Below are 24,554 nucleotides of genomic sequence, written 5' to 3' on the forward strand. Positions count from 1 at the left end.
CTCCTCCCGTCTGTGGCCTGTGTTTGGTCCCAGGAGGCTTCAGGGATGCCTGCTAGGCCCAAATGGGGTGCGGAGGGGTTCATGCACACATGCATAAGAGGTGGGGCGCATTGCATTGTGGGTGTGGCACACCCGCACACACTGTTGTGTTTTTGGCATGTGAGGACAAGAAGGTTAGCGATCACTAGTACAGGGTTTCCTGCCTGAGCTGGGTGTTGGACTAGGACTTCCAGGGTCTGTTCCTGTTCCCTATTCTATTCTATTCTATTCTAACCTTATGATGGCATCATCCAACACATAAATGTTAGCTTGACTGAACATAAAATTCTAATTTACATTTCATGATATAGCAAGCTTGAAAAATCCCTTTTAACAAAAGTACAGCTAGAAGATTTTAGGTAGCCAGATTGCGGAGGGCACCTTAATTCCTGAACTCTTGGGAAACATGTTAGCTGGAGAAGACACATCACTGAGCCAACTGAAAGATGAAATATCAGGCGTTCTCCTAATTTTCTTGTCTCTTAATTATCCAAAAGCTTTGCTTTACACTGATATAGCTGCTTTTCTCGTAGTGTCCTACCTTAATCGGTGGCACCCGCTCAGCTGAAATGTACTTCCATGAAATCTCACCTGTTCAGCAGCCAGTGCTTCACTGTAACTCTCCAGGAAGTTGCCCACCATGACCGAACCTACAATAGTGAGCCCTTTGCCAGCTTTCAGCTGAGAAGCAAAGGTGAGCAGATGTGGATGCTTCACATGGAGATCCTCATCCAACTTTAGCAGCACCAACAATTGTGGCCTGGAGAGAAATGGAAGCCCAACATGCGCATGTTAAAAAGAGTTGAAGGAGCAGATGAATTTAGACTTTTGCCCCAAAGCACACAGATGTAAGAATTTATTCTGCAGCAAATAATACAGGTAAATCCACATGCATAAGTATTTCGTTTGGAAGGCCACACTTGAAATAGTGCATCCAGTTTTAGTCATAGTGTTAAAAAAGGCATTGAGACTTTGGGAAAAGTGCAAAGAAGAGCAACCACGATGATTAAAGGCCTGGAGGCTACAAACATGAAGAACGGTTGCAGGACTTGGGTTTGCCTAATCTAGAGAAAAGAAGGACTAGGGGGACATGATAGCAGTATTCAAGTATCTGAGGGGCTGCCACAAAGAGGGGATTGGCTTATTCTCCAAAGCACCCGAGGGTGGGACAAGAAACTATGGCTGGAATCTAATCAAGGAGAGAAGCAAACTAGAACTAAAGAGAAATTTCCTAACAGAACAATTAACCAGGGAAACAGCTTGCCTTCAGAAGTTATGGGCACTTCATCACTGGAGGTTTTTAAGAAGAGGCTGTGTATAGTCTGAAATGGTGTAGGGCACAGGTGTCAAACTCGGTCACGTCACAGATCAGATCACTATGTTTTTTGCCTTTGCAGAGCCGGGGTGGGCGTGGCCTGCACGTGACGTATCCAGGCCGCCGGCCGCCAGTTTGACAAGCCTGGTATCGGGTCTGCTGCTTGAGCAAGGGGGTTAGACTGGAAGACCTCCAAGGTCCCTTCCAGCTCTATTTGAGTTTTTATTTTCTATGCAGCACTGCCCCATGTTGAGGCGACAAGAGTCCGAAAGCAACCCGTGGCTTCCCTACCTCCAGTTTTTGGTGTGGGGTGGCCCCTCCTCAAGGCGCAGCAAAGCAAAACGGGCAGCGCTCAGGGACAAGCCACGGATGCCATCTCCCCACTCCTTCTCAGCCCTGCAAGGGAAGCACAGTTCAGCCAAACAAGCTTGTCACAGTAAGCCTGTCCTTTCCAGAATTGTTGCAAACGGAGCAAAACGTGTATTCAGGCCATCCTGCAGAACCCAGGCGCTTATCATGGAAGTTAGGGCAGGGTTAGGATGGGGGTTAGGGAGGGAGTAAATCTAACGACAAGAAATCCTTGCTGAGCAAAAGCCACACAGAACCAATCCAAAACAGTTCAGGAGCAACTCACCCATGATACTCAATGTATTTGTAGATCATGCCAGCTATCACCATTGCAATAATTGCGTAATACCAGGAGGAGATGAACATGAGCGCCACACAGATACTCATGCCCACAAAGGAGAGGATCCTATGAGGAGAGAAATTGGAAGGAGAAGGGTACACACACACACACACACACACACTCATAGTTTCCTAATGACCATGGGAGCTAGAATTCAACCAAAGAGAAGACGAACAACTTATTCATCTTGCTGGCCCCCTTTGCCCTCTCACATATAATCTGCAGGCCAAATTTATTTTGTCACAATGGCCTGTAAGGAGTCTAAATTTCCCGCACCCTCTTTGTTTTCTGCAACCATTTGTGTTCCCTCCCTCCCTTTTCAATGATTAGGTAGTAGAGTGTTCTTACCAATGGTAGTACCGGAAGCGTGGTCTCCAATTGGGGGTGCGTAGTAAAGTTTGTAAGGCACAGGCTAGGTTGACAAAGAGGTAACACATCAGGAAGAACCTATGAAAAACATCTGGAGGTGTCAGCATTGGGCGCTTCCTTGGGGACCCCAACCCACAAGAAAGAGGACACTTACATGGAGAGAATAGGGGCAACCATGTCCAAGGATGCAATCAGGATCCCGAGTTCTGCAATGCCAGCGGTCAGAAGCAAAGCCCAGGTGGGCTCCCCATTGGCTTTCCCGTGGCCAAAAACCTAAAACGAATGCACGTGTGAGAGCAGAGAGCGTACAATTTAACCCTATACATTCCCTCCAAGAGCCACAGTGGTTAAGAGTGCAGTATTGCAGGCTACTTCTGCTGCCTGCCGGCTGCCTGCAATTTACCAGATCGAGTCTCACCAGGGTTAAGGTTGACTTCCATCCTTCCGAGGTGGGTAAAATGAAGACCCAGATTGTTGGGGGCAATAGGCTGACTCTGTAAACCGCTTAGAGAAGGCTAGAAAAGCACTGTAAAGTGGTATATAAAGCACTATTGCTATCTGAAAGCAAAATTTGGCCACTCACCCGCAGGAAAGGTATGATGTTGTCCTTAGCTATGGCCTGCAGCAGCCGGGGTGCACCTGTGAGGCTCTGCAGCCCAGCACCACACGTGGAGAAGAACGAACCAATGACAATGACCCAAGGGGATGGCCAAGAGAGGGTGCCCACTACCAGGTTCCCCTTTACTGTGTCGCCAAATCTATTGGATGGACACAAGAATGAAATGTTGTTAAGTTGAATCCTTAAAAGTTTCACGGCTAGAAGTGCACCTGAAGTAAACTAGGGAAATAAATGATATGCTCTACAGGCAGTCCTGGACTTACGGCCATAATTGAGTCCAAAATTTATACTGCTAAGTGAAAACTTTTGCTAAGTGAGTTGCACGACCATTTCACGACCTTTCTTGCCTCAGCAGTAAGTGAATAATTGATTGCAGTTTTTAAGTTAGTAATACAGTTGTTAAGTGAATCTGGCTTCCTCATTGACTTTCCTTGTCAGAAGTTAACAGAAGGGGATCACACATAACCCCGGGACACTGCAACTGTCATAAATATGAGTCAGGTGCCACACATCTGAATTTTGATCACGTGATCATGTGGATACTGTTGTGTGAACAATGGTCCTAAGTCACTTTCTTCAGTGTCGTAACTTTGAATGGCCACTAAATGAACTGTCATAGGTCAAGGACTACCTGTACTATATTTATTGTTAGATCCATACAAATTCATTGCAAAGATCCTTCTGATCCCAATGGGAAATAATACGAATTCATAGTGTGCACTCCTATATGTGAAAATTTTCCTGAAATCTCATCTGGTGTAGTAGCTTCTGTCACAAAGAGAACATCCTAAGGTAGTGATGGCGAACCTATGGCACACGTGCCACAGGTGGCACGGGGAGCCATTTGTCAGGGGACGTGAGGCACTGCCCTGTCAGCTGGCCAGCGCGCATGTGTGCGGTGGCTAGCTGAGTTCACCCTTTTTAAAAGCCATTTTTTTGCCCTCTCCAGGCTCCAGAGGCTTTATAAGAGCCTGGGGAGGGCAAAAAGAACCCCCCAGGCCCTCTGGAGGCTTTATGAGCTTCCATGAAGCCTCAGGAGCGCAAAAAACCGGCTCTACGGGCAAACCGGAAGTTCAGGAACAAACTTCCTGTTTGCTCTGAGGGTTGTTTTGACTGCTCCGAAGGCTTCAGGGAAGCCTCTTGAAGGTCCCTGAAGCCTTAGGAGAGCTTAAAACGACCCTCCGAGCAAACCAGAAGTGACTCCACCGGAAGGGTCATTTTGACTGCTTCGGAGGCTTCAGGGAAGCCTCCTGAAGATCCCTGAAGCCTCCAGAGGGATTCCGGGGGGGCGGGGGAGGCTGTTTTCGCCCTCCCCATGCTCCTATAAAGCCTCTGGAGCCTGGGGAGGGCGAAAAATGCTAGCAAAAATGGGGGGGGGTTGCGCCTGTAGTGTGCGCCTGCGCACTGGGGGGGGCGCATTGCATTATGGGTGTGGCATGCCTGCACATGACCCCCCTGCGCTCCCCCCACTTATGGCACGCGAGTCAAAAAAGGTTCGCCATCGCTGTCCTAAGGTATCTGGAAAGTTCATAAAGAGGCTAGATAGATGAGAGTCCTTTGGCATTGTTGCTATTTAGCAAATAATACTTAAAGCAAAAAGGAACATTGTGGCTCAGTGGCTAAGATGCTGAGCTTGTCGATCAGAAAGGTCAACAGTTCACGGTTCGAATCCCTAGTGCTGCATAATGGAGTGAGCTCCCATTACTTGTCCCAGCTTCTGCAAACCCAGCAGTTCAAAAGCATGTAAAATGCAAGTAGAAAAAATAAGGACCACCTTTGGTGGGAAGGTAACAGTGTTCTGTGCACCTTCGGCATTTAGTCATGCCGGCCACATGACCACGGAGACGTCTTTGGACAATGCTTGCTCTTCGGCTTTGAAACGGAGATGAGCACTGCCCTCTAGAATCAGGAACGACTAGCACATATGCGCAAGGGGAACCTTTACCTTGTACCTTTACCTTCTTGAAAGCAACTTCAAAAGGACTTTATTATTTGTCTGTCCAATCACACTTGGCCAATAAAGAATTCTATTCTATTCCTGGTAAAATAGATGTATAATTGCCTTCTAACTAGATCCAAGCCATGGAAAAGGAGCAAAAGAAATTGATAACAACGATTTGTGTGCATGAACACATACATGCCTTTGAATACTGGCAACTGCCTGGAGTTTTCTTGGCAAGTGCTTCCTAAGGCTGAGAGGCTTGCGACTTGCTCAAGGTCACCCAGCTGGCTTTGTGCCTAAGACAGATCTAGAATTCCTGGTCTCCTAGTTTCTAGCCTGATGCCTTAAGCCAGCGGTCCTCAATCTTTATGGCTTCGCGGCCTGGTGAGGAGGGGCAGGGGAACTGGCCCACTGATAGCCAAGTTGAGGTATGTATGTGTGCGCGCGTGCTTGCATACTTGCCCTCCATGTGCGCAAGTCAAGTTGCTGTGCACACGCATGCATCGGCCAGTGCTCACACAGCCCATTTGCAAATGAGCCAGAGTCCATTAGTGGGCCATGCCCCAGGGGTTGAGGACTGCTGCCTTAAGCAATACATCAAACTATCTCTAATCATAAATATCCGGTTTAAAAAAAGGAGGATGTATCAAGCATTCCCAATGTTGACCAGAAAGGAACTTTATAGCTAACCCAAATCTAAAATCTACACACAGAAAAAGGTACAAGCAGTTCCTACTATTGGAAAATTATAAGATTTAGAGAAAGCCAAGGTAGTATTACTTACTTGTCCCTGAGTACAATGCCTTCTACGCATGCCCCAAACAGCACTACATTGCTAAGATCTAGTGTGGCAAGAGTCAAAGGTAAAATTTGTGCAAAGAACAAGGTAGTAAAAATGAACAACCAGTCTTCTCATAAGCTATCAATTCATTTTTATCTTCTCTTGCTTATTAATCCTAACATATCCCCAGCCAGGTATCAGCCAAACAAAGGTATGGTCCTGGTATCAATGCAAGATGAACTACAGGGCTGAAATTGTAAACAGCTTTGATTATTTCCTTGCCAGTAGCTTTGTATCTGTGGGCAAGGAAACATAATTTCAAGGCAACAAAACAATAATCCTCATTGGAGGGGATTCTGGGTTCAATGTGCCCCCAAACACCTGGAATTTGTTAAAGCAGCATACTGGCATTATTAAAAGAATCCAAATTCCAGAAGCAAAGGAAGGCATTTTCTTTGGTCAAGGATGAGGAAGATGATGTTCTGCCAGCTCTCTCTACTCTCTCTCTTAACCTTAGCAACTTTTAAGATGTTTGGACTTGAGCTAATTCCCCAGCCGACATGCCGGCTCAGGAATTCTATGAGTTGAAATCCAGATATTTTCAAGTGGCAAAGTTGAGAAATTCTGTTCTACCCAGATACTGGTCTATAGGCTCCAGATTCACAAATAGATAAAACATGCTCATGCCTGTGTCAAAATGATTATAAAACTATGCAAAGCAGTCCTTATCGATCCTGATTTCCAATTAAACTGATTTTAGAAGGAATGGAATGTAAGAAAGCTCGTTATCTAGAGGCGCTCCAGCTGCTGCAAAGGATACACACAAAGGAAGTAGTGAGAATAGCCAGGATGGTACCGATGGGAATAGATTTCTGGGCATCCTTTAGGTCCCCTGAACGATTTGACCCAGCCATGATTCCTATGAAGACAACACCATTTAAATAAAAGAGTCGATCCATTTCTGGAATGTACATTTTATGTGACTGAACGAAGTAATAATAAGGAACAGTGCTGACTGGTATTTTATATAAAAGCTTTTGGCTTTGATAAAATTAAATGTTAACTGAACAAGCGGAGTTGGTTCAACTTGGGGGGAAAAGTAACAATACATCTGAATATCGTCTTTCTATTGGTCTTAATCTGGCGAGGATCAAGCTCCTTTTACTAAAGTTGAGAAATTGCAGTTGAAATCTTCAGGAGCCCAAATACAGGTAGTCCTCAACTTACGATCACAACGGAGAGCAAAATTTATGATGCTAACTGAGACTTTTTTTTTGCCACATTTGTTAAGTGAATCACCAGAGTTGTTAAATCATGGTTGAGTCTAGTGAGTCTAGTTTCCCCATTGACTTTGCTTTTCTGAAAGTTACAAAAGGGTATCACGTGACCCCAGGACACTGCAACAGCCATAACTGTGAGTCAGTGGTCACACCATATGAATGTAAATCACGTGGCCATGAGGATGCTGCAATGGTCATAAGTGTGAAAAATGGTCATAAGCAGTTCCGTTGTAACTTCAAATGGTCACTAAGTGAAACTGCTGTATACAGGCCTCATAGCTAACAAATCTACCCTTCTAATATGGCTTGGTTTTTGCAGTCACACTGAACAGAGAGCTCAACTGCAATACAGGCACTTACCAGTGACAGAAGGGAAAAATATGCCCACAAGAAGGGTAAAAGAAGTGGTGATATCAGCCAGGACATACTGCTGATTCAGAGCTCCTCCCACATCAGCCGAGTGCAAAGATGACTTCTCAAGTATTTCACCTTTCGTCAGGTAGCTGCTCCAAAGATTCTCTGAAATTATGGCAACATCATTATCACCATCACCCCGTCATTTATTTGAAGAGCTCTGGATAGTGTAATAGTGTCGCCCCCTCCCCCCCTCCAATCCTATGGTCTTTGTAACGATTAGGCTGAGATGCAGCCCAAAGAAACTTCAGTCACTACTACAATCTTTCTCCTTCTATCCTGGCCACTTTTTACAGAGGAACAAATGAAAGAGTTTTAACAAACTGCATCACTGTATGGTTTGGTAGCAGCAGTGCCTCAGATAGAAAGCCCTTACAAAGAGTGGCAAGGACAGCCGAGATGATTATAGGAAGATAGCTTGCTGTTATTCAGGAGCTCAAAGCATTGCTAGAGACCCCGCACACCCACTTCACAGTCTGTTTCTGTTGCTCCCCTCTGGGAGGAGGTTTCAAAGTATTTCTGGCAGATTCCGTAAAAGCTTTGTTCCCTATGCCGTCCATCTAGTAAAATTCTTTTTTCTCACCATGTACATGTATGCATCCGAACTAGACTGTGTTGTTTCTCTGTGCTATAGAATGTATGTGGGTATATGCGTATGTATGTATGTATGTATGTATGTATGTATGTATGTATGTATGTATTGTCATGTTTATGTAGTGTATATTGGAGGTGGTGACCTTTGAGAGCTGTATGCAATGAAATTTCATTTTAACGTATGCCGATCAGTGTACATTCAAAGTGACAATAAAGTTATTCTAAGTCTAAATCTAAGAAATGATTCGAAGAGCGACACAGAACGAAACAGCATTTTTGCTCGACAAAGAACATAAAACATAAGGAACCTTTTCTCACCAGCAATAACACCACTGGCTAGTCCTGGAATTCCTTGGATAGCAGTGACGTTGTTGTGCTGGAAATACTCATCGCAAGAGGCATTGAGGAGACTGCTGTGGTTGCAAAAGCGTGTCCACAGGAACGTGGGTATGGTGAGGTTACCATACTCCTTGGTCTTGGCACATGTCTGAATATGGTGCTGGGAGAGGGAACGATTCCCCAGCATGCACACACTGAATGGAGAGAGAAATAAGGATGAACAAATTGCTTGGACTTCATAAATGTGAAAGTTGGTACATGCTACTATCTGAGGGAATGGTGAGCTGCTGTTCTGTTTGTACACGCAGTTAGACATCCTAGGGTTGAGAAGGAAATTCTCAATAAAGGAGGATATTTGTAGCTCAGGGTTGAAATGACAGGCCTTTGGTGCTCTCTGAGCTGAGTTGTTTTCTTGCAGACTAGACAAGATGTTAGCTAGTTTGGATAATGAAACATCTGCAAGAAAACAACCAAATTCAGAGAGCACTAAGGAGAGCACAGCTCTTTTACTGGCCATTCTATATTTCCCAACACCTTTAGGGGCAGCATGCTGGGAAAGCCACCCTCTGGCCACAGATTTCAAAGGGGGTTTGGTTAGCCGCCTCGGGATATGCTAGTAACCTACGGAAAATCAGGAGGTGCAAAGGAGGACTTGATGACGCCAGCGTAAATAGCCAGAATGGAGACGATGACGCAGGCCAGGAAGAGAGAAGCAAACTTGTTCACGTAACGCACTCCCACAAATACCACGAGCACCATAAGCAGCAGGAAGGCTGAGCCATAAACCCTCATGTTGTTCAGCATGGCTGCCGGCTCCTTCAGGGGATCATCGCTGTGGAAGATGGCTGCCTTAGGGGCAATGTACATCTGAGAGGAGGCAAGAATGAGTCACACGTCACCTTCGGCCTAGTCAGAGGAGTGAAAATACAAAGAGAGGTGGCGTTGGCGTGATGGCAGCAAGAGACACAGCGATCCGCAATCTCCTGCTGCTCATAGCCGACTGGCGGGACTTTTAACACCTCACAATTACAATGCCACCTTGCATCTTATAGATTCTCCTGTGAGGTGCTCAATACCTACCAGGAAGATTTCAATAGCCCCCAAGATGTACATAGAAACAGCAAAGGTAGTGCCAAGATAGAAGCAGAGTCCTACAGCTCCACCGAACTCGGGTCCCAGGGCTCGTGAAATCATGAAGTATGATCCTCCAGCTGCAGAGAGGCAACAAGGACAGAAGATGCAGGGCAAAGGTGGTATTCTACCGGTTCAGACTGGTTCGCCCAAACCGATAGTGGAAATCGCAGGGGGCCCCGCCCACTTGCCCTGGCTCTACGGCATCCCATTTAGGCCCCCTTTTTTTTTTGCCAAAAGCACACGCACGGAAGGCTGTACACATGCACAGAGATGGCACGTGTGCGTGAAGCGAGTGTGCGTTCTCACATATGCAAACCGGTAGGGAAGGGAAGTGAATACCACCCCTGATGCAGAGGCTCATAGGCTTATTATCCCTGCTTTTTCACTCATTCCAACCCCCTCACTTTTTAGAAGCACCTACCGTGTGGCTTTCAAAAACAAGCTCAAGTATATTAAAACTAACAGCAGCACAACATCAGCTCCCCAAAACACAAATATAGGTTGTCCTCACCTTACGACCACAGCTGAGCCCAAAATTAGTGAGACAGCTGTTAAGTGAATTTTGCTCCATTTTATGACCTTTCTTGCCACCGTTGCTAAATGAATCACTGTAAAGTTAGTAACGTGATTGTTAAGTGAATGTGGCCTTCTCTTCGACTTTGCTTGTTAAAAGGTCACAGAAGGTGACTGGCAGAGTAAAGTCAAACAGTCTCTAATTGTTGTAAGTCAAGAACTACTTCTAACCCTAGTGGTGCAGTGGTTAGAGTGCAGTATTGCAGACCGCCCACCGTCGATCCTTGAATTCGATTCTGACCTGCTCAAGGTTGTATTCATCCATGTATTTCCATCCTTCCGAGGTCAGTAAAATGAGGAGCCAGATTGTTGGAGGCAATATGCTGACACTGTGTAAATTACTCAAAGAGTGCTATAAAGCACTATGGGGCAGTTTTTAAGCCTATGTGCTATTGCTATGACCATGGTTAGAGAGAGAATTCCATGCTTTGTGGGCTACCGGTGAAAGGGGGGACATTCCCCATATCAACTAACCAGATTTCTGAGGAGGGCATTCAGGAAAACCTCTGAATATGATCTGATTTGAAGGCTGGTACTGTACACATGGGAGAAGGCAGTGGTGAAATTCATTTTTTTTAAACTATCAGTTCTGTGGACGTGGCTTGGTAGCTGTGGCAGGGAAAGGATACTGAAAAATCCCCATTCCCACCCCACTTTGGGGCCAGCCAGAGGTGGTATTTGCTAGTTCTCCGAACTACCCAAAACGTGCGCTACCAGTTCCCCAGAACCTGTCAGAACCTGCTGAATTTCACCCCTGGGGGAAGGCCGTTTTAAAAACGTTAGCACTTACCAGGCACTACTCCATTAGTGGCAATGGCGCTCATGGAGATGGCTGTCAGCAATGTCTAAGGAGGAGACGAGAAATAGACAGCAGAAGTATTGAGGAGACAAATACAGGTAGAAGCAAATTCTTAGTTTGTCCTGTGTTAAGAATCACCGATAGAACTTATAACTTTTGGCTATCATTTTGCCAAACCTAAATTTGCTTCCTGTGCTGCCCTATCGCTTTTGCATTTTGATAAAAATCTAATTATGCCCCTTCTCCTTTTACTTTTCCTTGTTATTATGGGTAACGAAGACAAAACGCCAAGGTGGAAGTAAGCAAAATGGTTTTAGTCAGGATCTTTGCAAACATTCAGAACAATGGAATAGAATTTTTTTAGGATAGACTAGAATAGGAAAGAATAAAATAGAATAGGAAAGAACAGAATTCTTTACTGGCCAAGTGGGATTGGACACACAAGAAATTTGTCTTTGGTGCATATGCTCTCAGTGTACATGAAGAAAAATAAAACATTCATCAAGAATCATAAGATACAACACTTAGTGACAGTCATATGTTACTAATAAGCAATCAAGTTATACTAGGAAACAAATAAAACAATATAAATTGTAAAGATACCAGCAAGTCATAAGTGGGAAGAGATATGTACTAGGAAGGAAGAGAAGAATGATAGTAATACAGTCTTAGTAAATAATTTGACAGTGTTGTGGGAATTAGTTTTTTAGCAGAGTGATGGCATTCGGGGGAAAAAACGTCCTTGTGCCTAGTTGTTCTGGTGTGCAGTGCCCTATAGCATCATTTTGAGGGTAGGAGTTGAAATAGATTAACGAAAACAAATTAAAGAAATAGATTAACCAAAGACAGGGAAGAACAGATATGAAAATAAAGACCACCAAAGATCTCAACACAAAAACTGACTACATCTACAAATTATTTTTGCACTGGCATCTCAGCCATGGGATGCTAACGTCGGTGAGTGTAATTTCTCCTTCCTCAAGATCAGAAGTTTCCTTCCCCCCAGCTTTCCTGTATATCAAAGACTGTGGTAACATATTGTGATACAAACTTGGTAAGAGAGGGTAACTTACACAACAGCAGCAAATAAGGACAATGGTAAAGGCTTGCAGCACACCGGCTGAACCCACAACCCAAGTAAGACGCAAGAAAAGAATCACTCCAAAGATGTTCTGCAGGCAAGGTAGGTAGACTCCCATGAACGTGCCCATCTGTGGAATCTAGTAGAAGAGGAGGAGAAGGACGGGCAGAGTGTTAAGACCAAGATTCCCAACACCTCTATAGAAGTCCTCAACTTACAGCAGTTCATTTAGTAATTATTCGAAGTTACAACAGCATTGAAAAAAAGTGACTTATGACCATTTTTCATACAACCATTACAGCATCCCTATGGTCACATGATCAAAATTCAGACGCGTAATCAGCTTTCCCAACCTTCTGATAAGCAAAGTCAACAGGGAAGCCAGATTCACTTAACAACTGCGTTACAACTTAATAACTGCAGTAATTCACTTAACAACTGTAGTAGGAAAGGTCATAAAATGGAGCAAAATTCAGTTAAGAAATGTTTTGCTTAGCAACAGAAATTTTGGGCTCAATTGTGATCGTTAAGTGGAGGGCTAGCTATACAATGAAGACTTGAAATTTCTCTATTCATCGACTTCTTTTCTTTGATCCTGTCTACTTCTCAAGAATTACTAACTATATGATTCAGGTTAATCTGTTCTCTGAGCTCAGGATAGGTGACAGTGCTTTCCGAGATGCTGACTCAATGGTGGTCAAAAGGAATGAAGTTGAATATCAGTAAGTCCACTGGACATAATCAGTTTTGAGGTAATGTTTAAGATCTACCAAAGTGAAGCTTCTGAGGAAGCTGATGTTCTCAGAAATTCTAGAAAGGTCAATAAAGCTCATATGTGTGAGGCCTATAAAACATTTAAAAAAGTATCTCTGCCAGCTTTTGTTAATCTAATCCTACTTATTTAAGTCTCAAGAATTATATGTATAAATCAAGGATTTAGAAATATTCCTTCCAGAGCACATAAAAATGAAAGCTTATGTAAGAAGCCCAGAGCATATTTTGGGGGAATCAAATGTTGAGGATAGCAGATTTCCCTAGTTCTACTATAATCAGGGAGGAAAATATCAATTCTATCAATCCTGATCTTAAACACTGTCAGAATATTCATGAACTGGAATAGGACATGGTAACAAGGTCAGCCTATTTATAGGCATGGCAACTGGAGTTCAATGGAACTATTTGGTGACTGAGAGCCATGCCAGATGGCTCGGAGCCTGGGTGTGGCTTACCTATGTAGCTCTGAGTCTGTGCAAGAGAACTAGTCTAGTCTGTCTGCTGAATTGAAACTGAAACTCATCTCTGCTATTCTCTCTGCTGTCTGTGTTTTCCCTGTAACTACTACCACATTGGAGAATCCACTATTGGATTGGATTTACTCATGTGTTATTACGTATATAAAGAAGTTAATGAATCCTGCTGAATCAGTTATCTGTGCTTTTTGGATGTGATTTCTGCAACAAACCCTGACAAACACTTTTTTTTTGCCTCCTGTCAAGATATCTTCCCATAAATCATTTTGGAGCCATTCCTTACCTTGGTGATTTTTTTCTTGCCTGGAGGGACATTCTCTGCCTCCTCGTGTTCCCGAGCTCCCTGCATCAAGTTGGTATAGTTGGCCATTCGATTGAGCAGGGAAGACACTTTGGGTCGGGTATCCATCTCCTCCTACAAAGTGGGACAGAAGACAGTAGACATGAGAGCAAATTTAAATGAAAAGTCCCTTTAGGGTGGATGAAGGGGGGAAAAAACAATGAAGGACTGAAAATAGTGATGAAGGATGGACACTAAAAGAAACAAGCGTGGATTATAAACAAGCTAGTTATTCCACAGGCTTATGTATTTACAAAGCTTTCTTGTTTTGCATCTTCATTAAATCTTCCCCAGACTTTCAGAAAACTCAAACAAGATTGGCTTCCCTTCCAAAACTTTTTTTTTACAATTACTATGAGTAGACTTTAAAAGGCTGGTAAAATATGTTCAACCTGCAGAATTCAGAGTAACTGCACTTTTTATATGAATTTGTAACAGCCCAGAAACCTGAATTAAGAAAAAAAGGTCTTACCCATAAATTATATTACAGGGAACAAGGAGAAAGAATACAGACATAGATTGATATTAAAAGTATAAATATTCCTCAACTTACAACAGTTCATTCAGTGACCATTCAAAGTTACATGGCACTGAAAACAGTGACTTATAACAATTTTTCATATCTAATGACCATTGCAGCATCTCCCATCATCACATGATCAAAATTCGGGTGCTTGGCAACTGGTTCATATTTATGACGGTTGCAATGTCTCAGGGTCATGTGACCAACGTTTGTGATCTTCTGACAAGCAATGTCAATGGGAAAGTCTTAAGAACTGTGTTATTAACTCAGCAACTGCAGTGATTCACTTAACAGCTGTGGCAAGAAAGGATGTAAACGGGGCAAAATTCACTTAACAAATATCTGACTTAGCCACAGAAATTTGGGGCTTCATTGTGGTCATAAGTGTGTATATGGTGGAAGTGGGTAAGGAGCAGTGATCTCACCTCAAAGAGTGCCAAATTCTTGTCAAAGAATTCATCGCCTTCTTCATAGTTGATATTGTTAAGAAATGTATGGGAACCCTTCTTGTATCCAGGATCTGCAATGTGGAAGAGAAAGTATGGCAAAAAGGGAAAGAACAGCCCAAATCTGTTTCTTCAGCTCTGGACATTGAATCTCTATCTGTACAGGAACAATAAGAATACATCTTTGCTTATTTAAGCACTTGTCAGCTCAACTCATAAAAAGAAATATCTTTCAAGAACCAATTTCTATTATTCTTAGGGTATAGATATGTCTCAAAGAACAGGCAGGGAACATTCAGAAAAAAGAAATAAGGGGGAGAAACCATAAACTCAATTTGTCAGTCTCGACCAGGGGTGTTAAACTCTTGGTCCGTGGGCCAGATTTGTCACGTGCTGGCCACGGCCACACCCGTTTTAGTGAAGGGGGAAAAGTCGCAACACGTCACATGACGACGTGAGTTTGACACCTCTGGTCTAGACAAAGGGAAAAGACCACTAAAGTCTTGGAAATTCAAACTCTGTGCAATCAATCAGGAGCAAGGTTTCCCCCCTTTCTCAGGTGAGTTGTTAAAAGGCCTTTGCAGTTAACAGGAATCTGAATTTAATAATACTACAATAGCAGAGTTGGAAAGGACCTTGGAGGTCTTCTAGTCCAGCCCCCTGCCTAGGCAGGAAACCCTATCCAACATCATCTTAAAGACTTTCAGTGTTGGGGCATTCACAACTTCTGGAGGCAAATGTTCCACTGATTAATTGTTCTGTCAGGAAATTTCTCCTCAGTTCTAAGTTGCTTCTCTCCTTGATTAGTTTTCATCCACTGCTTCTTGTTCTACTCTCAGGTGCCTTGGAGAATAGTCCCTTTTCTTTGTGGCAACCCCTGAGATATTGGAACACTGCTATAATGTCTCCCCAGTCCTTCTTTTCATTAAATTAGACATACCCAGTTCCTGCAACTGTTCTTCATATGTTTTAGTTTCCAATCCCCTAATCATCTTTGTTGCTCTTCTCTGCACTCTTTTTAGAGTCTCCTCATCTTTTCTACATTGTGGCGACCAAAAACTGAATGCAGTATTCCAAGTGTGGCCTTACCAAGGCATTATAAAGTGGTATGAACACTTCACGTGATCTTGATTCTATCCCTCTGTTTATGTAGCCTAGAACTGTGTTGGCTTTTTTGGCAGCTGGCAGCTGCTGGCTAATATTTAAATGGTTGTCCACTAGAACTCCAAGATCCCTCTCAGTTACTACTATTGAGCAAGGTACCACCTATACCAGTGATGGCGAACCTATGGCAGCCATTTGTCAGGGCACGCGAAGCCAGCTGAGTTCACCGTTTTTAAAAGCCATTTTTTCGCCCTCCCCAGGCTCCAGAGGCTTTATAGGAGCCTGGGGAGGGTGAAAAGAGCCTTCCCCCCCCCCCGGATGACTTCCGGTTTGCTCAGAGGGTCGTTTTAGGAGTTCCGGAGGCTTCCCTGAAGCCTTCGGAACGCTTAAAACGACGCTCCGAGCAAACCGGAAGTCACTTCTGGTTTGCTCGGAGGGTCGTTTTGAGCGCTCCGAAGGCGTCAGGGAAGCCTCCAGATGGTCCCTGAAGCCTCTGGAGGGCCTCCGGGGGGCGGGCTCTTTTCACCCTCCCCAGGCTCCAATAAAGCCTCTGGAGCCTGGGGAGGGGGAAAAAAGCATGTAAAAATGGGGGGGTCACGCCTGTTGTGTGCGCATGCGCACTGGGGGGGGGTTCGCGCATTGAATTATGGGTGCGGCATGCCCGCACACGACGCCCCTGCGCTCCCACTTGTGGCACGCGAGCCAAAAAAGGTTCGCCATCGCTGACCTATACTGTACCTGTGCATTTAGTTTTTCTTGCTTAAATGTAGAACCTTACTCTTTTCACCATTGAATTTCATTTTATTAGATAGCGCCCAATGTTCAAGTTTGTCAAGATCTTTCTGTATCTTTAGCCTATCTTCTGGAGTGTTGGCTATTCCTGCCAGCTTGGTGTCATCTGCAAATTTGATGAGTTCCCCATTTATTCCCTCATCCAAATCATTGATGAAGATGTTGAAGAGTACTGGGCCCAAAACAGAGCCTTCGAGTACTCCACTGCATATTTTCCTTCTATGTAGATGCAGTTCCATTGAGGACTACACATTGGGTGCGGTTAGTCAGCCAGTTACGAATCCATCTGGTGGTGATGCTGTCTAACCCACATTTTTCTACTTTGTCTAGTAGTAGGTTATGGTCTAACTTATCAAATGCCTTACTGACGTCCAAGTAAACTATATCGACGCCATTCCTCTGGTCCACTAATTTTGTCACTTTGTCAAAGAATGCAATAAGATTAGTCTGGCATGATCTGCTTTTGACAAACCCATGTTGGCTTTTGGCTATTACTTTGTTTACTTCTAGGTGTTCACTAATTCGTTGCTTGATTATCTTTTCCAGAATCTTTCCTGGTATTGAGGTCAGGCTGATAGTCTGTAGTTTCCTGGATCTATTTTTTTTCCTTTTTTGAAGATGGGAACCACATCTGCTCTTTTCCAGTCCTCTGGCAGTTCCCCGGTGCTCCAGGATCTCTGAAAGATATACTTCAGTGGTTCTGAACTATATCGTCTGCCAGTTCCTTCAGAACCCTGGGGTGTAATCCATCTGGTCCTGGTGATTTGAACTCGTCTAGGGTAGACTGGTGCTCGCTTACCATTTTCTTCTCTATTTCAACTTGTGTTCCTAATCTGATTTTTGTGGTGCTGTTCGGACCGATGAGAGGCCGAATGGTAGTGCTCGGTATTGATAATGCGTTCCTGCATAGTAGAATCTCGGTGGGCATTGCGGACAGGGATGTGAAGGTATGCTTCTCGGAGATCTATTGATGTTAGTAGATCCCCTGGCCCGAAGCAGCTCAAGATCAACTGGAGAGACTGCATTTTGAAGTGTTTGTACTCTAGATGGCAATTTAGTCTTTTGAGGTGTAATATCCCCCTCCACCCTCTGGAGTTATTTGGGAAAAGGAACAGGATCGGGTAAAAACCTGACCCACTTGACCTGCTGGTACTGATTCTATTGCCCTGATCTCCTGAAGGTGCTGGATCTCTTGCTTGATTAGGGACCATTTGGCTGGGGAGAAGGGAGTGGGGCAGTGAATGAAATGGCGGGGAGGGGGGAAAATAAATTCTAGAGTCAGTCCCAGGCGCATTGTTTGAAGTAACCACTGGTCTGACGTGGTCTATTCTCATCGGTCCTTAAATAAGCGCAGGCGCCCTTCGATGGGAGCCATCAGCTGACTGTCACTTGTAGCAACAGAAAGGCCTAGAGCAGCGATGGTGAACCTTTTCTGGCTCGTGTGCCACAAGTGGGGGGAGCACAGGGGGGTTGTATGTGGGCGTGCCACACCCATAATGCAATGCGCGAGCCAAGTGCGCATGCACGCACAACAGGCGCGACCCCCATTTTTAAATGCTTTTTTCGCCCTCCCCAGGCTCCAGAGGCTTTATAGGAGCCTAGGGAAGGCGAAAAGAGCCTCCCCGCCCCCCCCCCCCCGAGGCCCTCTGGAGGCTTCAGGGACTGTCTGGAGGCGTCCCTGAAGCCTTCGGAGCGCTTAAAACGACCCTCCGAGCAAACTGGAAGTGAGCTCGGAGGGTCGTTTTAAGCGTTCCGAAGGCTTCAGGGACGCCTCCGGATGGTCCCTGAAGCCTCCGGAGGGCCTCCGGGCGGGGGGGGCAGGGGAGGCTCTTTTCGCCCTCCCCAGGCTCCTATAAAGCCTCTGGAGCCTGGGGAGGGCGAAAAATGGCTTTTAAAAACGGTGAACTCAGCTGTCCAGCGCACGCATGCGTGCCATAGGTTCGCCATCACTGGCCTAGAGCCTCATCCGCCATGAAAGGGCCGCTTAGAGAAGGATTTCTGTCTGGCCCTGCCTCGAAAGGGTTGACGGTCTTGTGACCGGTCTGGTCCCTGACTGTACGGGCAGTGGTACTGACTGGTGTTAGTGGACGGTTCTGAGGAATGAAAGGACTGCTTTCTAAAATAATCAGAGCCTTTGCGCTCTGTTTTCTTGGTAATGGATGGCATAACTTTCTTTTTGTCCTTGTTTTCTACTAGGGCCGGGTCCAAGGCCTCCCTGAAAAGCTTCCCTCCTTTAAAGGGGGCAGAGGCCCCCTTTCCACTTGGACCTCATATCAGGGTTCCAGTGGCGAAGCCACAAGAGCCCCCAAGAGTTGAGGGTGGCATCCGCAGTGTATCCTGCTGCCGCTAAGACCTTATTGCACTCCTGCCTCAGTTTGGTGTTACCTGTCGGTAGCTTGGCTGTCTTAATGGCCCAGGCAGCTGCCTGATAGGTCTTGTGACATGCCCTTTCTGATCTCTTGTCCTCTGCCTTCAAGCCCTCTAATAGGTCAGAAGGCAAGACTGAGGAGAATCTAAGGGCTTGTACTGGAGGATCCACCTGAGGTAATTTTAATAAATCCTCCAGGGAGGCATCCACCATATAAAGCTTTTTATCACTGCTACCAAGAGTGGCTAGAGTGCCCGGTTGAACCCACTGTCGCTGCACTACATTCAAAAATAACTTAGGAACTGGCACAATCTCCTGGGGAACAACTGGTTCCTCAAAAAGACCTTCGCTAGGGTCTGATGGGTCTACTGCGGCCAGATCAGTGGCAGTTACTCCCACACGAGTGGCTGTTTAACTTTGCTCAAGATTGTTTTGAACGAAGCATGTTTAAACAACTCAGTAAAGGCTGGCTTATCTGTGACGACTCCCTCGTCCTGGAAAACTCCTGCTCTGGAAGGACCTCCTCATCTACAGCCGAATCCTCGTTGTCCAGTGAGGAATGGGGAGAGGCGGATCCCTGGGGAGCCCTCTGAAGGAACAGCCCTAGAGAGAGAAGACCTGGACCTGCGAGGTCGCTTGGCACATTATTTGAGGCCCTCTGCAATGCCCTGGGAAATAGCCTTGGCTATGACTTCCTGCATTTCAGGGGAGAGGGCTAGCCCTTGGTCTTCTACAGGCCGCCTACGCTTAGTGCTCGGGGGGGGGGGCAGAGGATGTTGTGGAGCCAGTGATAAAACTGGAGGAGAATCCTCTGCTTCTAATGAGCAATGAAACAAATCAGCATTATCTCCCATGGAGGGCCTAGGGGAGTTGGCTGACTCAGAGTAGTCATCTGATGAAAATTCCTGGCCCTCGTTCTCACTATCCGACCGTGGTGAGTCCTGATTAGTAGGAGCTGGGGCCTCTGGTGAGTCCACAGCAGGAATTGGAGAACTAGCCACTGGCTGTTGCTGGGCTTGTTCAGGTTGTTTCTCTGGTGCTTTTTTGGCGCCTAGAGGCAACTTGGTCTTGGGGCTTTGTTCCTTTCTTTCTGGCTCTGTCTGCTAAGGCCTCTGAGGCTGCTTTGCTAGCCTGTCTGGTGAGGCTCCTGCTGCTAGAGGGCCCTGGCTGCATTGACTCTTGATTAGTGTTGTCTGCCATTATGCTGTGAGTAAGGGTAGTCTGGGCACCACTCACCACCTGGAACACAGTTGGGGATGTGAGAGTAGCTGCAGCTGCTGATTCAGAGTTGTGAAGATTGATGGCTGAAATGAGTAATTAAGCCGGTGTTGCCACGAGGAAACCTCTGGGGCGAGATCCAACCTCCCGGTGCCTGCAGGATTAACAGTTGGAGGGAGGCCTAAGGCAAGGACCAACACCTCGCTGTTAATGATCAATTAACAATCACTGGGGTGGGGAGTGACTGACCGCCGGATTACCGGACAGATCTAGTTGTGCTGCCACCACTCTCCAATGCTGACTCACTAATGGAAGGGAAAAACGCGGCAAAACCGCAAACAAAATGGCCGTTGGAAGTTTTTCCCTTAACCAAAATGGCCACCGCAATGAGTAACTGCTAGAAAAACGGCGCCAAAATTCAAATCTGCAAACCGATGGTGCGAACAGCTGGGTCCTCCCACCATTGACTGTCGCGCCAAACGCTCAAGTATATCGCAAGCAGCTGGGCGCTCTCGCCACTGACCGCTGCACAAAGATAAAGGGCGATATACTTCCCAAGCCGGCTTGCATCGCCCAGCAATTTAAAGGGACTGCGTGCACCCGGAGAAGCCCGGGACAAGCACTGGCAGCAAATAGCAGCAATAGACTCATATACAAGAACTGAAGGGGAGACGTTATTTCTTTGCAGCATGAAGAAGAATTTGGTTGGAAAGTCCAAGTTAAGGTTAAATTTCTGTTGATAGTCTGGAACCATTTAAAACATGTCTTTGGGCTAGGCTGAATTGAAAAAAATCTGAGGAGCCGGAAGAGGAGGCGTGGCTAAATATCTTTTAATTCAGTCAGGCAGAATTTAACCCATGCTTGGACTCTCCAAGAGGCATACAGAAAAATGCCAAGAATCTATCTAGCCAATTTTTCTGTTCAGTACATGCTTGTTTTTTTGTCTTAGAGGATTGCCTAACATCAACCAGCTCTTTTTTTCTGGAGCTTCTGGAGGAATGGACTGAAAAACAGGCAGTCAAGTTCTAAAATCTTATCTGCAAGGTTCTGCAACATCGTTCTTTAATTTTAAATTCATCCACAAAGAAACTGATAATTGGCTTCATAGATATAGCTGAAGGTGGTAGGTGTTAGATATCTACAATAGTAAGTATGGTTTCCACGAAGGTCCTGTGTTCCGGCGGGAACAGAGGTTTGATTCTATTGGCTGAGAGTCTGACAGCTCCCTATAAAAGGGCTGCTGTCAGACCCAGTCTTTGCTGGATTGTTCACACTTGTTGTTGCTGTTAATAAAAGAGCTGTTGCACTGTTAGCCTGTGTCTGTCTATCCATTGCCCGATCTAACAGTAGGTACTTGAAAGCAGTTCATATATCATTTTCAAGGATACAGTGTTTGCCAAATTCTCCTGTACAAAGTCTGAATTATGAACATTCTCTCAGGTGAAAATCTAAGATCAAGCTTGAGGGAGGAAGAGGTTCTTAAAAACCGAATCATTAAAAACATAGTTTCTTTAAAATCTATTTATCACCCTTTTTACAATTTTACATACTTCTTACATTTTTATAAATTTTCATCCATGATGATGAAGGCAAGAGAAACAGACTATCTTTGGAAATAAAGCATTTCAAGCAAGGCACTCTAAAATGACTTATCGGTGTAATATGTTTCAAAAGAATCAGACTGGTATCTTCTTCAAAATGAAATTCTAAAAATCCCAGCCTCTTCTTCGAATTGCTTTGCCAAAGCAATGAGCAGAAATAATTAGGTGCAGACTCAACAGTAATCCAGTGTTTTTAATGCTGGGGACCAAACTATGCTAATTGGTTAAGGAAGATTGCCAATAATAATTGTTTTTCATTCTCCTGATCCACTCATCCAACGGAAGGTTGAAACTTTCTACCCATTCCCCAAACTTTACCTTATATCGGTTTCTTGACTCTATGTATACATTACCACATGTTACACAAACATCATTTGAGAGAAAAATCTCTTATTCAAGTCTCTTGCCTCAGAACAGGTAGATCAGCAAGAAGATGCTGATTGCGACCAAACAGAAACAAATTACAAATTATAGAAAATATACTGGTTTTCAATTTATTACTAGGACTTCCTCAATAGATTTCAGATACAGAATTAGGCCTGCACTGAATTTGACATCCTACCCTGTTTCGTTCAGCCTTTGGAACAAAAGGCATACGGGCAGTCCTCAACTTGCAATCACAATCGAGCTCAACATTTCTGTTGCTAAGTGCTTTTCACAGTTGTTAAGTGAATCACTGTTAAATAAATCAGGTTTCTCCATTGACTTTGCTTGTTAAGGACGCAAAAAGTGATCACATGACCCCAGGACACGGCAACCGTCATAAATGAGTCAGTTGCCAAGAGTCTGAATTTTGATCACATGACTGTGCTGTTTCTCTGTGTCATATATGTGAGTATATGCATAGTTTTGTATTTATATGTCATGTTTATGTAGTGCATATTGGAGGTGCTGACCCTTTGAGAGCTATATGCAATGAAATTTCATTTTAATGTATGCTGGTTAGTGTACATTCAAAGTGACCAAGTTATTATTCTATTCTATTCTATTATATTCTCCTCCGTATGACCATGGAGAAAATTACAGTCGTAATTTTGAAAAATGGTTGTAAGTCATTATGTTCTGTGTCATTGTAACTTTGAATGGTCATTAAGTGAACTGTTATAAGTCGAGGACTATCTGTATTAAAGTTAAAATGCTGTTCTTTCTCTATTCTGCTCACAAGGGGATAACAAATAGCCTGTTAGCTGGCCAGCTATATATGGGAAAGGAAAGGTGGATGAGCCGCCCCATTTTAAGGGAATGAAGGGAGATAATACAGAATTCTGTGTTCTGAATTCTGCTTTCAAAGTATGTTACATCTACTAAATGAAGTAGGGACGAGCTTTCATTGAATCGTTATCCTAAGTTAACATCCCCAGCATACTGGAACAAACAGTTCCAGGCTATTTTGCTGATATGGTTTTGCTGACTCTTTATCTATTCTATGGAATCCTGCGAACACACTCCCTTTGACAGAGATAATCATCTGCTACTGTTTACCCAGTCAGTTTTCTCAGACTGAAGATGCAGGACTCCCTTGATCTTTCAAAAGCATGTTGATTCTGTTTCAACAACCCCAAAATCTCTAATACCCATCCTGATGTTTTCTTTTTTTTAAAAAAAAAACTGAGTTGAAGTCATTAACTATGATAATCTAGAGAATGTAAAATACAGGTAGTCCTCGACATACAACCAGAATTGACCCCAAAATTTCTGTTGCTAAGTGAGACATTTGTTAAGGGAGTTTTGCCCCATTTTATGACCTTTCTTGACACAGTTGTTGAGTGAACGATTGCAGTTGTTAAATTAGTAACACTGTTGTAAAGTGAATCTGGCTTCCCAATGGAAGCTTGCTTGTCAGAAGGTCGCCAGAGGGGATCACATGATCCCCTGGACATAAGTATGAAGCAGCTGCTAAGTGTCTGAATTTTGATCAAGTGACCATGAGGATGCTGTTATGGTCATAAATGTGAAAAACAGTCATAACTCGCTTTTTTCAGTGCTTTGAACAAATTTGTTGTAAATTGAAGACTATCTGTAATTTTCCACTGGTCCAAGTTCTAACTTTCCTGCAGAAGGAATGGCATTGTCAACACTGTATTGATCCTGTGTTGTTTTTAATAATGAACTGTATGCTTGATATGGTTTTATAAATTGATTAAGCAAAAATGAATGAATTAGAGTTATTTTGTGTTGAAACAAAGTCAGGCTGAATCCAAAGGCTACAAAAGTAAAAATAAACCAGGAAGAGGCATGTCTGTATTTTTACCCATGCTAAAGCAGGAGATAATCTAGAAAAGGTATTTATCACCTTGTTTTCTTTAGTTAAAATATACTACTTCTATCAGCATGACCATTGTCCTTTCATGAGAATATAATCCAAGCTACTGAAAAGATACACTGCTCCTTTGAAGAATATAATCAACCAAGAAAACAGATATTTTATAAACACATCTAATAAAGAGCAAGCACCCTATTACTGGAAAATTTATGAGTTCTATTGATGATGACTGCACTACACAATATTATTAGATCTCTGTCTTAGACACAAATATACACACTCCTATATACACACACACCAACACACAGACACTCAACTTCCCTCTGCCCACCCGTAAAGCTGCAGCCAACAGAGATGTGTGGCCTCAACCCCACATCAGCTGATCGGTTAATAACAGGATAACATACATTTACAATAAAACACACACCCACACCCAAACACACACAAAAGGCCTCTGCGATACTGTACCTAAGAGCTGACATTGTTCCCCTGTGATGGAAGTTTGACTCACATCTGAAAAATCAAGCAGAATACGGGGAGGAAAAATGAATAGCAAAATAAAAGAGAGTGGGAGAATAAAATGAACTGTTTTGTCCCCAAACTTCCCAGGATATTTTTCCCTTTCCCTCAACAACCATTAATCAACCTCACGAAAAGCATGAAATAACCCATCAGGGAATCC

General features: G+C 44.2%; 1 protein-coding gene across 11 annotated transcripts in view; it reads right to left on the reverse strand.

Moving 5' to 3' along the window:
* Positions 1-24,554, reverse strand: part of SLC12A6 (solute carrier family 12 member 6) — a 59,508-nt gene that overhangs the window by 8,405 nt on the left and 26,549 nt on the right. For 7 of the 11 annotated variants that reach the window (XM_081971738.1, XM_081971733.1, XM_081971743.1 and 4 more), the window contains 17 exons: positions 24,341-24,385; positions 14,506-14,600; positions 13,501-13,632; positions 11,960-12,106; positions 10,878-10,932; positions 9,461-9,591; positions 9,006-9,247; positions 8,360-8,574; positions 7,394-7,552; positions 6,574-6,672; positions 5,757-5,814; positions 2,995-3,169; positions 2,566-2,684; positions 2,391-2,489; positions 1,989-2,108; positions 1,646-1,750; positions 631-799 (listed from right to left, as the gene is read on the reverse strand). In XM_081971738.1, coding sequence (XP_081827864.1) covers positions 631-799; positions 1,646-1,750; positions 1,989-2,108; positions 2,391-2,489; positions 2,566-2,684; positions 2,995-3,169; positions 5,757-5,814; positions 6,574-6,672; positions 7,394-7,552; positions 8,360-8,574; positions 9,006-9,247; positions 9,461-9,591; positions 10,878-10,932; positions 11,960-12,106; positions 13,501-13,632; positions 14,506-14,600; positions 24,341-24,385 — 2,165 coding nt within the window. The remainder of the gene's footprint in view (positions 1-630; positions 800-1,645; positions 1,751-1,988; positions 2,109-2,390; positions 2,490-2,565; positions 2,685-2,994; positions 3,170-5,756; positions 5,815-6,573; positions 6,673-7,393; positions 7,553-8,359; positions 8,575-9,005; positions 9,248-9,460; positions 9,592-10,877; positions 10,933-11,959; positions 12,107-13,500; positions 13,633-14,505; positions 14,601-24,340; positions 24,386-24,554) is intronic. The other 4 variants (XM_081971740.1, XM_081971739.1, XM_081971734.1 and 1 more) reach the window with 1 other exon arrangement.

This window comes from Natrix helvetica (assembly GCF_964273705.1).
Source record: "Natrix helvetica genome assembly, chromosome: Z".
Lineage (NCBI taxonomy): Eukaryota > Metazoa > Chordata > Lepidosauria > Squamata > Natricidae > Natrix > Natrix helvetica.